At 37.3% G+C, this 15,104-nt stretch overlaps 1 protein-coding gene across 4 annotated transcripts in view; it reads left to right on the plus strand.

Annotated features, from left to right (window-relative positions):
• The window catches only part of SMAD1 (SMAD family member 1), a 74,196-nt gene that overhangs the window by 20,509 nt on the left and 38,583 nt on the right, over positions 1-15,104 (plus strand). For all 4 annotated transcript variants that reach the window (XM_047717560.1, XM_047717563.1, XM_047717561.1 and 1 more), the window contains exon 2: positions 9,717-10,298. In XM_047717560.1, coding sequence (XP_047573516.1) covers positions 9,899-10,298 — 400 coding nt within the window. In that variant the 5' untranslated portion in view covers positions 9,717-9,898. The remainder of the gene's footprint in view (positions 1-9,716; positions 10,299-15,104) is intronic.

Raw genomic sequence — 15,104 nt, forward strand, 5'->3', positions numbered from 1 at the left:
CAAAGTCTATGTGTTACTACTTTCCTTTTTGATTCCAGTTTCCACTCAGTTAACACTATGGAGAGACCACATGGCAGCTCTTGTTGGCAGATCTGTTAAGTAACACCTGAGAGACGGGGAAACTGGCTGTTAGCGGAAACTGGCTGTTAGCTTATGTGTTTTTAAGGTGGTGTAGTACCTGCATAATTGCATTACTACTAAAAATAGGCTTTCAAGAGCTTATCCTCCATCCCATCTTCACTCCTCCTCCATATCTGGAAATTAATCTCTGAAAAAATGGCAAACTAGTCCATGTCATTAATTACACGTTTAGAAAGTCGGGAAATGTTTGCAAGTAACCAAAGCAAGGCTTAATAATAAGAGGCTGAGGAACGTGAAATATGACTTCTGGGTGTTTGTAATGGTGGGACTTTGCTGCTGCTTTGATCTAAGACCAGCAGATTTCTTCTGTGATTTGCGGTGGATCTTCATATCACTTTCTTGTGCAGGAATTTAAGTACATTTTCTTTTTCTGAGGACCCAGTTGCAGTAGAGTTCCTTTTAGCCAGACTTCCCAGCAGTGAAAGAGGTGGCTTAAAAAGTACTTTTGAATCTGTGAAAGTTGGAGAGAGTTATTCAACCGCATTTTCTTCTTCTTCTAGGATTTTCCCCCCCTTGTTTTGGTTAGTGGTTTTATTTAGCTACATTTGACTGTTTGAAATTGAAAGTCTAGGGCTAACTGCTATTTTAAAACAGAAACGCAGAGACACTTCACCTGTTTTCTCCTACAGTTCAAATATCTCAAAATGAAGTTAGTTCCTAGTTGGAGAAGCTGGAGAAATGAAACATTTGAGCAGACTATTTGTTGAAACCAGATCACAGAGCATTGTAACTTTGGGGTATTTGTCTGAGACCAAAATTGCTAAAGAAAACCCATCTCTCCTGATACTCATTGTAATGGCATTATACTTGTATGGCAAATTTAAACATTTTTTTTTTTCCTGTCTGCCTTAAGAGTGGATAAAGATGTATCATTTTCCTTAAGGAACTGTCTGACAGTCTTTCATGCTTTTGTTAGGAACTGTTGAGAGTTGATACCCCTTATAGCTGTGTTTTGCTTGTTCCAGAATACTATCCTCACCTGTGCTCATTACTGCTTTTCACAGGTACTATTCATAGGATTGTGTTCCATCCAGAAATACGAGTGTATTTCAGCGCTCCTAAGCCAGTATGTGGATTGTCTGCTGTTCCACTTTGAAGTCATTTAGTTTTATCAAAAGTTTAGAAGATCCCCGTTCTTCAGGACTTTTGACCCCATAGCCTAATTTTACTAGGTCTAATGAATATGGTTATGATCCCCTCCCTTTACTCCCCCTTTCTCCTGCCATTTTGTGAATTTTCCATCTTACTCTTAACCAACAAAGCTCATTGTAATTCTTGGCTTAATGATGGATTGCTCTTTATGTTTTAAAATATTTATTGGCATTGAATCTCTGGAATATTTTTCTTTGCAACCTTCATCTTTTTAAGTATTTTTAACCTTAATCTGTAGTGTCTGCTCTTCTTTTGATTCTGTGGTTTCTCTGAGGGTCAGGAGTTTTTAGGTTCTCTTGGTTTTATTCTTCTTGAGAATCATGATCTATTTTGGCAGTTTGGCCTTTGGTAAAAGTATACAGTTGACTTGGGTACCCAGATGAAATCAAGTAGGCTAAAAAACAAAATGGAGTAAAGCAAAGTTACATTACAGATCCACTGTCACATACACTTTTTGGCCCTTTTTGATGTTTTAATTTAGCCAGGCATCTCAGTGGAGGCAAGAGTTCTTACCAGGCATTGAATCCTATTTAAAATGGAATAGATGACAGATACCTTTACATAGTACTAATATTGCCACCGATTACTTTATACAACACATCTCGTGGTATTTTACATCTCCATGGTATATATTGGTATATGTTGAAACATTTTAGATACAAAAACGATTGCACTGCAAAAATCATATAGTTGGCTTATGATTTCTCTGAAGCCCCAGTATAGCTCTACTTTGGGAGCTCAAGTCTTAACTTTTCCTGCTTATTCACAAAGATCATCTGTTGAAGAAGAAAGCTAGTGGCATACGTCAAGAAATATGCACAGTTTATTTTGTTACCTTGGAAATACTTATTTCCTAAAAAATGGTTCCAACATTTTTATGGGAAGATTAATTTTTGTAGAATTGTCTTTTTTCTTAACTTATCCAACTGTTAAACAGTTCCAAAGTGAAGTTAATCAATACCCTGTGCTTTTAGTTCCTTAAGTCTTTTGATCTTTATGCCATGCTGTTTTACTGTTAGCGTTAAGACAGAGTAATGAACCAAAGAACAAGTGGAAAAAAAAAGCGACTTGCTTGCTTCTTTGAGAATAGACCATTTATCTTCTGTCAGTTACTTTTTTAAGGTACCAGGAGTCTTTGATTTTTTTTTTCCCCAGTCACTTTTTGGAGCCTATATTTTATATTTATTTTATTGAATAATTTAATTATTCCCTCAATATTTAATGGAGTCGTTTATTTTGTCTACTTCATCGAATTTCATGCCAGTGCAACAATTATAAGCCTTACTGGTCTGAAGCTACAGAGGGCATTTAATTTGGTCCTGATCTGTCTCCTTTCTCTTTCATACACTTATAAAGGTACTTGGTTTGTACCACTTGGCAGCTACCCTCTCTCTGCCCTTTTTTAAAATGTATTTTCAGATACAAATTAGGATAATTCTTTTATAAAATTCTCTGTGGGAATCTGGGATCTAAATGGTATTGAACACCAGATAGTGTATTTTGTTTTTATTCACACAGTTGGATAATTACAGGTTTCTTTACTAGATGAGGCCAGGATGAAGAAAATGTCCATTGTTGTGCAATTGGCTAATTAGGTTTCCTTTAAATATAAAGTAAGTTACACAGCAGTTAAAGGTATTTTAAATTTTTTTGCCTTTTTCCTTTTAACATTAAGGAATAGCACATAGGTTGCAAAATTAAATAGCCCAGTCAAATGGAATATTATAAGAGTATTTTTCTCACTTGGCCTCTGGCAATGCTAATGGAAATCCTTCACATAGGGAAGGATTTTCCCATAGGAAAAAGTTTCGAATTTAGAACCCTGCTTTAAACTGTATTTTTATTACTTCCAAAATCAGATCATGCTCTAAGTCTTTAGAATTAGAGATTGTATAGCTTGACCTCATGAAATTGATTTTTGTTTTTTGTAATTTGCAAATATTTGCATATAGAGGCTTTTTTAAAATTCAGAAGTTAAAGTTTTCCATTATGTTTGAAAAGTTTAGAAAAGTGGGGGTGAGAGAGAGAGACATTACTAACCTTCCAAACCCAGCCACTGTTGGTATTTGGGTATATTTATGTTGTTTTTCATGCTGTGTATACCATTTTGTGTTGTGCTTGAGGTTTTTTACAAGTTATTACATAGCTTTTATGAACATAATTTTGTAAGGGCTACATAATAAATCTATTGAGTGGATTGTATCATGGCTTACCTGTTTTCCAGTTACTGGATATTACTCTCTTCCCCCTAAAATAGATAATGCTTTGATGAAAATCTCTGTGCAAAAACCTTTTACCGTTCTAGTTCAGAATCTTTCCTTAGAATAAGTTTATAAAAGTGAAGTTATTGGAAAAAAAATAGTATTTTTAAGGCTTCTGGAGGGTTCTTTACTAGATGAATGCTGTGTGTGTGTGTGTGTGTGTGTGTGTCAGTGTGAAATGTTTGTATTTGGAGAAGAGGGAAGGAAATCTCTGTTTGCTGACTCATGTTTTTATTTTGCACTTTAAACTGATAAGGCCACTTAGCTTTTGACATAAACTAAAGCAGGAAGTACAAAAAGGGGCAGCAGAAAATGAGTTGTCTTGCCAAGGCCATAGTATCATGGACTCATTTGAGTTTCTGATGGGGAGGTAGGTGGCTTGTTTGACTTGTATATAAAAAAAATTGCTTAACTCAAGTAGGCAGAAATTAGTCATTGGTCCTCATTTTGTTTCATCTACGCACATTTATACGTAAAGGTTTGTGATCTTGCCACTTTTTTTTTTTTTTTTGTGAGTGGCATCAGGACATGCATCCTCCAGCTGGCTTGTACAGTGTTTTAGAGTTTTTGTTCTCTTTTTGGAGAAGGTTTCCTGTATTGAGGCTGTCACCGTAACTGTTTCTGAATCATAGAGCTAACCGCAGCAGTGCTCTGATGCTAAACCTTCCGCTTGTCTGCAGGATAAGATGCATCACAGGCCCTTCATGGTCTTGCCCCTGCCCTTCTTAGCAGCCTTGTGTCATCACAGCCACCTTGAACCCCTGCATTTTTGTCTTGTGTCTGGGAGAACTAACAGTTGAAACAAGTGGTTGAAAAATTGAGGCTCTAGAGCCAGACAGTGTGGGTTCCAACCCTGACTCTGACACATGGCTGTGTATGTCAGCTTTGGACAGATGATTGAACTTTTCCATATTTCACTTTCCTGACCTGTAGAGTGGGGGAAATGATAGTGTTTATTCAGAGAGTTTGTTGCAAAGGTTAAACTAGTTAGGAGACAGAAGGCACTTGGAGCAGTGTCTGTCATGTGGTGATACTTAAAAATGTTAGGTCCATTGTTTCATACAATTCTGCTCATCCTGTAAGACCTGTCCAATATTACCTTTTTGGGAAAACTTCCTGAAATCTGTGGAATTCGTTGTTCTCTTTTCCTCTCCTTGTATATATTATTGTTTATATTTGCTTTAGAGCTTTTATCATACAGTGTTGTAGTTAATTCATGGTGGGCGAATGCACAGTCCATGGGCCTCCTCTTCTACTCCTTGCTCGTGGTCGACCTTGGTACAGTCACACATTCCTTCTGGACAAGGCCCTGGAGATGGCCTAACACTTCTCAGCCCCCCCGAGCCTTTAGCGGTAGCTTGCAGGAACACCAGCTTGCCCCAGTGAGAGTTAGTTGTTTGCTCACTCGCTCTTCCCTTAGCTTGTCCTTCAGGATATAGACATTTTTGCCCTTGTCCCCTGTGTACAGCAACTAAGCACTTAGCAAGCACTCACTACAGCTTTGTTGAGTGAATGTCAATTTGAACAGTGACAACGAGGGTCTGAAATGGTGGTTCTTAATCTCCCCCTACTGCCGCCCCCCTCCCCCCAGCATATTTGCCTTGTACAATAACCCATCTCTGACAGAGATTGAAATAGCCCCGGATGATTTTGATAGACACTCATTCCCTTCTATTTGAAAATTATTGGCTAAAATATAAAAAAGTAGTTATTAGAGTAGAAGAAAAGGCTATATAGAATACAAAGAAATTCCCTTTGTAATTTGTTACTAGAGGACTAGAAAGAAGTCATCGTCTTGTTCTTTTGCAAAGCTAACCTAAAAGTAAATGATTACTTCAGAAGGTACACTCTGACCAAGTGTGACTTTTATTGTGGCATGGATTTGTTTTCTCTTTCCTTTTCTGTTAAATGAAAGTAATGCCAGCTTTGAAAGGACTGGTAAATTTGAGTAAAACTCTTTACATTAAGAAAGAAAACAATGGACTCCTTACAGCCCATTGAATGTGTCTTTTTATTTTTTTTATTCATATTTTATTGAGTAAAGTTGAAGTTCCACCCTTGGCCTTCTGATTTCTTTAGGGAGCTAAATTATACAAACATTTATTGAGGATCTGCTGTGTGCCAGGTGCAGTGCTGGGCTCTAAAGATAGGAAGAGAAGTAAGATGGAATTCCTCAGTCACTTTCCTGTAGTGGGAAACACAGACATGCAGACTTACCACAGAGTCACTGCGGAGATGCACAGTTTGCTGTGACAGTTATTCATAATCCTTTCCTTTTTAACTTCTGAGGATCAGTGATGATTTTCCCCTTTTATTCCTGTTGTTGGTAATTTGTGCCTTCTCCTTTATTGACCAGTTTTGCTAGGGGGTTAGCCAGTTTTATTAGTTTTTCAGAGAAGCAAATTTGATTTTGTAGTTTTCTCTGTTATGTTTCCCCCCCAACCCTGGCCCCCCAGTTTCTGCTCTCATTTCTTCCCACTTTCTTCGGCTTTAATTTACTGGGGTTTTTTTTTGGTTCATTCGTTTGTTTGTTTGTGAAACAGAGGACATTAGTTTTCATCTCTTTCTTTCTTTCCTAATATATGCATTTAAGACTATAACTTTTCCTCTAAGTGTGGCTTAAGCCACATCCTGCAAGTTTTGATGTGTTGTATTTTTATAATCATTAAGTTAAAAGTGTTTTTTAATTTTCACTGTAGTTTCTTCTTTGACTCGTGAGTTATTTAAGTAGTTATTTTCAAGGACAATATTTTTGTTATTGATTTCTATACTGTAATCAAAAGATGTATTCTGTATGGTTTTGATATATGTAGAGATTTGCTTCATGGCTCTTTATATGGTCAATTTGGGTAAGTCTTCTGCATGTGCTTGAAAGTATTATGTATTCTGTAGTCATTGGGTACAGTGATCTATGTACATGAATTGGATCAAATTTCTTTAAAATATGTTGTTAATCTTCTATATCTCTTGATTCTTGTTGACTTGTACCAGTTACTATTTTAATCTCCCACTAAGATTGTGTGTTTATCTGTTTGCCATTTTATTTTTTATTTTATTTTATTTTTTTTAAGATTTTTTATTTATTTATTTGACAGAGAGAGAGAGCACAAGCAGGCAGAGAGGCAGGCAGAGAGAGAGGAGGAAGCAGGCTCCCTGCTGAGCAGAGAGCCCGATGCGGGGCTCGATCCCAGGACCCTGAGATCATGACCTGAGCCGAAGGCAGCGACTTAACCCACTGAGCCACCCAGGCGCCCCTGTTTGCCATTTTACTTGTCAGTTTCTGTTTTATATATTTTGACACTGTTACCTGAAAATTTGGGATTATGCTGTATTCATGGTGGATCAGCTCTTAAAAATTATGAAATGTCCCTTTTTTAATCTCTGGTGATACTTCTTATTTTGAAGTCTGTTTTGTTTGATTAGATAGTTACGGCAGCTTTTTTGGTTAGAGTATGCGTAGTATCTCTTTTTCTTTTAGACTTTCTCTGGCCTTTGTATTCAATATGTGTCTCTTGTAAGTACAGTACAGTTAAGTGGTACTCTGCATCCATCCCTACCCGTCTTTTACTTGCATATTTAATGTTTATATTTAAATAATTAGTGGTACTTTTGGGATTAGATCTAAGTCTTACTGTATTCTATTTGTCCTAGCTATTTTCTCTCATTTCTTTGGATTAATCATATTCAAAAAAACAATTCCATGTTTTTTAGCTTCTCTATTGCCTTTTTATTATTTTTTTAAAAGGTTTATTTAGAATGCACACATGTGAGTGGGAGGAGGGGCAAAGGGAAAAAAAGAGAGAGAGAAGCAGATTTCCTGCTGAGCTCAGAGCCTGACTAATGCAGGGCTTGATCTCATCACCTTGAGATCATGACCTAAGCCAAATCAAGAGTCAGAAGCTTAACCAACTGAGCCACCCAGGCACCCCTCTTTCAGTAGTTTTTTATTATGATAAAACTTTATTAATAATTCAGTGCTTTATCACAGCCTGGGTAATACAGGGACCTTAGAACACTAATTTCATTTGCCTCTTTCTGCCTTTTTTTTTTTTGGTCATGCATTTTAATTCTTCTTTTTAAATAACCACAAGAGATTCCTGTTATTATTTTGTAAAATACAGTATTCATTTAGATTTACCTTTATTTACCCTTCTAGAGCTCTTCATTCTTTTCTGCCACTCCTTGCTTCTTTCTGGGATCTTTTTCTTTTAGCCTTACAAATTCCTACTGAATCAGTTCTCTCAGATTCCATATGTTGGAAAACACATTTATTTTACGATCAGTTTTGCATGATTTTTCCACTAATTCTGAGTTACCAGTTATTTGTTTACATTTTGTACACTGAGGATTGTCTTCTTGTTTCCATTGTTTCTGTTGGAATGTCAGCTGTCAGCCTTATTGTACTTATTTGAGAATAATACGTCTTTTTAAAGATTTTTCTCTTAGGTTTTCAGCAGTTTTAGTGTGAGAGGACACATCAAACCTTGTGGATTTCTTTGTATTTTTCCTTCTTGGGATTTGTAGAGCTTCCTGGATCTGTGTCTAGATGTTTATTGTCAGTTTTGGAAAATTCTTGACCAGTATCTACAAATATTGCCGCTGCAACAATTTTTTTCTCCTCTTCTCCCATCACCTTGATCCAGTCTAGTATTAAGATGATTAAAAAAAAAAAAAGATTTCAGGCTGTGTTTCAATATAAAAACTGGTTCATTTCATTTTTGCCCTTAAACTAGAGCATACCCCTTCAGGGTCCCAACTGAAAGCCTAGTGTATTCACCAGGGCCTCTTTCTTTGTGGGCCCTCCACTACAGTTTGTTTGTTTTGTCTTCACCCCATGAGGCTACTGGAATCTCTCCTGTCTTCCTGAGCTTCCTTCAGCTTGGCTGCCAATCTTCTTGCTACTTATATATAGCACAAGTTTTGGTAAGTGCCTTGAGAAGAGGAGCAGGAACGAATGTTCAGCTCACTTCATTGCTTTTCTGTTGTCAGCATCTTTGCCTCTCCAGTCCTGAGGACCTTGGTTGCTCTTTGATGACTTTAAAATTAAAGTGGGGCTTTTTGGTTTGTTTTTATTTCATTAGCTTTTATAGTGATTTTGTGGAAGAGGTTGATGGGATACATGCTCTACTGCATCTTAGCTGGAGTTTGTGCAGTTATCCCCTCTTAAAGGTCTCTCATCACCCCTGTTTTTGTCAGGTGAGGAGTAAGTGGAAGGTTGAAAGGAGACAACTGGACTAAAGAATTTGGTGTAGTATGTGTTCATGTGCTTCATTCCTTTCATATTAATAAAAACCGATAAATTTCCTATCTTACTTCTCCTCTATCCCATAGGCACAGGCTTGTTTACTGAATAAATACCCTAAAATGTTGTAATGTTTACATAATAGAACTATAACTACTTTTTTTTTTTTTAGCATAAGAGCTACTTGAGGAACAAACCAAAAACAGATGTTAAGACTATTATATATTTTTTTCTGTTGTTTTCAGTTTTTGTTGACTGAGGTGTGTTTTGAAATACATTTTTAGAGCCTGTAAATAATTCTGTTGAGAACTCGGACTTCTGTGCACTGAAGTGTCTACGGTTTCGATCTCAGAACAGTTAACATACTACTTTTTAAACTGTGCCTCAGTTTGTTCTTCTGTAAAAGGGGAATAATTGTATTACTTCACAGAAAAGACTACTTAAGTAAACTAAATACTACATGTTAGCTTGGGCTGTCACAACAAAATACCTCAGACTGGGTGGCTTAAACAACAGAAATTTATTTTCACAGTTCTGAAGGCTGGAAGTCTATGATCGTTGTTCCCGCTGGTTTGGTTTCTGGTGAGAGCTCTCTCCCAGGCTTGTAGGCTGCCTTCTCTCTGTGTCCTCACCTAGCCCTTCCTCAGTATGTGTGCATGGTGGGGGCCCTTCCTCTTATAATAGCACCACCAGTCTTACCAGATTATGGCCCCACTCGCATAACCTCATCTCCAGATACAAGTCACATGGGCAGTTCTGGCTTCAACATGAATTTTAGGGTAGACATAATTCAGTCCATAGAATATCATCATACAGAAAATTACTTAAAATAGTACCTGGGGCATAGAAGTTATTTAATGAATGGTAGTTTTGCTGTAGGGATTATTTTAAACATTTTTTCCCCTTTTTTTCTTCTCTAGGTGCTGACTTTGGATTACATCTGAAACACTAGGAATGGTAATTTCCACTTTTCGGGACCTCAGAACCAAGAAGCTGAAGAGAATCCCTATGTAATAAAGTGAAATCTCTTCTGTTGTCCTTTGGCATTTGGAAACTTCTTTATTTCACCATACACAAGGAGTCTATAACTAGTGCAGTCATTATGAATGTGACAAGTTTATTTTCCTTCACAAGTCCAGCTGTGAAGAGACTCCTTGGGTGGAAACAGGGTGATGAAGAAGAAAAATGGGCAGAGAAAGCTGTTGACGCTTTGGTGAAAAAGCTGAAAAAAAAGAAAGGTGCCATGGAGGAACTGGAAAAGGCCTTGAGCTGCCCGGGGCAGCCAAGTAACTGTGTCACCATTCCCCGCTCTCTGGATGGCAGGCTGCAAGTTTCCCACCGGAAGGGACTGCCTCATGTCATTTATTGCCGCGTGTGGCGCTGGCCCGATCTTCAGAGCCACCATGAACTAAAACCACTGGAATGCTGTGAGTTTCCTTTTGGTTCCAAGCAAAAGGAGGTGTGCATCAATCCCTACCACTATAAGCGAGTAGAAAGCCCTGGTAAGTGTGGGTTTTTTGTTTGTTTGTTTGTTTATGTTCAGTTAGCCAACATATAGTACAGCATTATTTTTTAATGTAGTGTTCAGTGATTCATAAATTGCATGTAACACCCAGCATGCATTACCACACGTGCCCTCCGTCACACCCATCACCTGGTTATCCCATCTTCCCACCCCCCTCCCCTCTGTAACCTTCAGTTTGTTTCCCTGAGTCCAGAGTCTCTTATGGTTTGTCTCCCTCTCTGATTTCTTCCCATTCAGTTTTTCCTCCCTTCCCCTGTGGTGGTCCGTGCTATTGCTTATGGTCCACATATGCATGAGCCCTTTTATATTGATGTGCTTAGCAGATTTGTGTTGTTTAAAATACAAAAATCATCTCTTTCTGTATTTTTAGTTGTGATTTTTAAGTATCAGGGGAAAATATGTCAGCCCTTGAAGGTTTTGTACATTCTAATAACTCAGTCCTCTGTAGTTAATTTTCTTAGGAGCAGGGCAAAATTGTCATAGCAGTACTAACACCTCTAACTATAAATAAACAAACAGCTTTCTTTCTAAATTTATTTTTTGTTTCTCATTGGTTCTGTGCATTTCTCTAGATAAACTTAGCTTTGATTTTATTACAATGGAAGAAAATTCAGAAAAGAGACAAACATGGGGTTGCCATCTACATACTTGAGGGAAATACATCTTTAGTGCAATTGCCACTGACTTGTACCACTTTATTTTTAAGGGGAGCATCTTTTTATCACCTCTGGTGGAATTTTGCTCCCTGCAGAGGGTATGAAGGAATTTCGTTCTGCTGTGGACTCATTGATGCTATTATTATATTATTATTATTGTAGACTCAGTGGATGCTATTACCTTATGGAATATTCGTAGTTTTTACCTGTATGACCTTTTGGTCATATATAGTAAAGGATGTACATTAAAATTTGTATGGTTCTGCCCTCAAATTAGAGTCCACATTCTAGACCATTGCATCAAGTGGAAATTAGGCAATCTTAAGCACTGAAATATCTCATTGTCAGATTGGAACCCATTTTGTTGATGGATTAATTATTAATAGATTGTGGTTACCAAGGGTTCCCAAATGAGGCTGTGCATTAGAATCACATGGCTCCCCTCCCAGAAATTTTGCTTCTGGCATAGGCTGATGGTCTGTGTTTTTAACAAATACTTCAGATGGTGTCTAGTAGCTGTTGGGCTGGTGTTAGGAAACTGCTGTGCCAGATCATGTGCTAACGTGGTTCTCAAATAAAGGCATTCTGTTTTTATTTTTTTTTTATGGAATATTATAAGACCTACAAAAAATTTAAAGACGAGGCAGTAATATAATAAACATCTATATATATAGTCAATTTAAGACATAAACAATTACAAATAAAACTGAAACTCTGGTTTATGCCTCTCTGGTTCTGTTTTTTTTCCCTTCAGTAACTATTCTGAATTTTTCGGGTAGAATTTGATGTCATTCCCATGCATGTTTTCATACTGCTATTTTGTATGTATACATACATACTTGCTTGTATGAATCCATGACAACATGTAATAATATGTTTAGAAGTATTGATACTGGAACATCCTTCTACACTTGTATTCATTCAACATTATTTTTTTGTGATTTCTGTATTTTTTTTTTTTTTTAGTGAACATATAATGTATTATTTGTTTCACGGGTACAGGTCTGTGATTCATCAGTCTTACACAATTCACAGTGCCACCGTAGCACATTCTGTATTCTATTCTTTAAGATTACCTTGTCAAATTCTGTGAAATATCCTCTGGAAATTTTTTTGGAATTTCATTGGTTTCTTCTGGGAAGGATTGACTTAATTGTGTTTTTTCTAAATTTATTTAGGACTTTTTCTTTAAGTTTCCTCCATAAAGTTCTTATAGACCTTTTCTTAGATTTATGTCTCGATAACTGGTTGGTTTTTATTGAAAAAGTTACATTTTGTTAGAGTTGATCTTGGCTAGGAAGGCACTTGCTTTTTTTCAGCAACTTGTTGAATTCTCTTTATTCTAATAGAGACATTCTTTTCTGCCTGTCATACATGTTGTGATGTAAATTAAAAAGCAAAAACTCAACTCAGAGATAGATGATTTTTTAGCCAGAAGTCAAGATGGAAAAGTTTGGGAGAAGAAAAAAGTAGTGTATAAGTAATAGGTACAAATAAGATTATTTTGGTGTATGACTTTTTATCACCATAGTAACTTATTAAGAGATACACAGGGAAGATTCTAACCCTACTTCATTAGTGATGTAACCTGTGAATTAAGTGCCTTGTATGTCAGACAGCTAGGATTCACTGTATTTCCTCTGCCCACCCTCCTGCCATTGCCATCCTCGCAATACTGCATCTTACGCCTCCTGACCCATCACCCTCTTCAGACCAATATCTGCACTGTAGAGAGAGTTCTTTTAAGATGGATGTTATGAACATGTTACCTTCCTGCTTCGCATGGCTTGTACACAGAGTTCTGCATGTTCTGGTCCTGCCTACCCTACCAGCTTCCTTTCCCACTTTTCCATGTTTTGTGTGTTTGAGTCGTATGCGAACACTGAATGTTCTTTTCTTCCATTAGCAACTCATTTCTCCTCCCTCTTTGCCTAGCTCACTCTTACTTATACTTCAGCTTTAAGCTTGGTAGAATTTAGCTTTGCTGAGGAGCCTCTCTTAATACCTCCTTACCCACCCCCCATGTAGGCTAGTCTCTGTTTCCCATAGCAATCTGAATTTCTTCATAATGTTCTTCACATTTGCAATTATCTGTTAGTCTTCCTGGTAAGATGTAAATAAAGCTCCATGAGGGCAAGGACCATATATATTATTAGCATTTTTACTTCAGCAACTAGCACAATTCAGTCAATTTTGCTATTAAATGAGAATACTTGTTTTTATTTCTCTGTATGGTCATTTGTCCATTTTTTTGGAGAGGAGTTTTTAGCTTCCCTGTACCTTTTGAACATCATCTTCCCTTATTCATTTATTTCATTGCTAATGGGGAAATAACACCTAACATTACTACTAAAGTCTCTTGACACACAATGGAAAGTTGGTTTTTTTTTAAGTTACAAGTTAATACTGAGATGATTTTGTTACTCTTAATAGCTTATATGCAAATGGTTTGATGGAGGGGAGGGGTAGAAAACCAGATAAAATAAGACATTTGACACTCCACAAATGTCATTCATCCCCACCAGCACATGCCTCATAGCCAAGAATCTTGTGAGGCATACATAGAACAGTTTTAGAAAACTTTGAGGCTAAGGCCAGGATATGTTGAATTTAAACATATTGGGATTTTTCATGTTGTAAAGTGGCTGTGGGAATAAGAACAAATGGACTTTTTCCAGAGACCTCTATGAAGCAGCCCCTACACGTCTCAGGGAGAAGCCCCACCAGAAGTATAAGGGAGCCTAAGCCCTTTACTCTCCCAGAGTTCAGTAGGCATTTTGGAGTACACCTGGTTATCGTTTCTGTGAACTAGGGAAAAAGGGGTCTGGAATTCTAAGCTGCAGATACACAGCTCAGTAATGAATTTCTTTGGATTATGTAACTACTTACTTGAGATGAATTATTTCGAAGAGCGATTTAGCAGTTGAAGCATAAGATAGTTGGATCTCCCAGCCTTGGTGTTTTCTCCAGAGACCCCTGTTTTAAGACCTCTAAAGCAAAATTCTACAAAAATTGGGTGTCTCTAGCTTTAGAGTAGTGGTTTTCAAGATGTGTGCTCCCCAGACCAGCAGCATTGGCATCACTTGGGATCTTTTGAGAAATACAAAATTTTGGACTCTTCCACAGACCTATTGAAATCTGGAGATGGAGCCAGCTGTTGGTGTTTTGGCAAGCTCTTTGGGTGATTCTAATGCAGGCTACACTTTGAGAACCACTGGTTTAAGGTATCCAGGCAAGTCATCAAGTTCAATTGATTAGATGAAGTTGTCTCTCTCATCAAAAAGAGATGCTAATGGGTTTGTCTTTGAAGTCACTCATCATTTTGAACTTTGCATGTTTTGTTACAGATACAAAATTGATCTCCTTCCAAAATTTTCATTCTCTCTGACAGTCCTAAGATCAGCACTCTGATAAAATAACAGAAGGTGTCTCTAAGGTGATGGAGGAGACAGGGAGAGAGGAATGCTTTGTGATTTGGCCCAGCGCAGGTTTTATTATTGTTCTTTTGGCTATCTGATACTGTTTGTTTGACCAAAAATATTTTAATGGGTTTAAGGAATTGTGGTTTTTCTTTAACCTGTGTCATTTATTTTGTTAAAATAAAAAAGTCTGAAAATTGTAGTGGTGGGGGGGAACCCGAATTTACAGAAGCACTTTGTGGCAACTTGCGTCCATCATAATTACCAGTGGTAAAGAGGGTCAAAGGGGAACTACCTTCCTTTTGGTGAGAGGTGCTACCTTGACCATCACTGAAAATGTATCCGTGGGAAAGTAAGAAGTGTTCAGGATTTCTTTTTCTAAAAATGCATGGACAGTTACAGGAAAGAAAGTTCGTGCAGCTTCTGACTGTGACCATGTTGATGATGTAACAGGTTACTGTTTACTCGGACTTTTAGTAGCCTTTAGAATCAAGGCTGCTTATTAGTGGTTGTGTTAAATATAGGTTTTCTTTTTCTTTACCAAAGTAAATGCTGACAGTGGTAAAGTAAGTCTTCTAACTGTGGTGTTAAGAAGACCATTCAGTTGCTAGTTGTTGATATTAACGTGCCTTTATGGAGACTTCCTGTCATTTGGCCTTATATATTTTTTATGTTTTTCACATGGCTCTTGAAAACTATCTTCTGTAC

Source organism: Lutra lutra, chromosome 2, assembly GCF_902655055.1.
Source record: "Lutra lutra chromosome 2, mLutLut1.2, whole genome shotgun sequence".
In the NCBI taxonomy this organism is placed as follows: domain Eukaryota; kingdom Metazoa; phylum Chordata; class Mammalia; order Carnivora; family Mustelidae; genus Lutra; species Lutra lutra.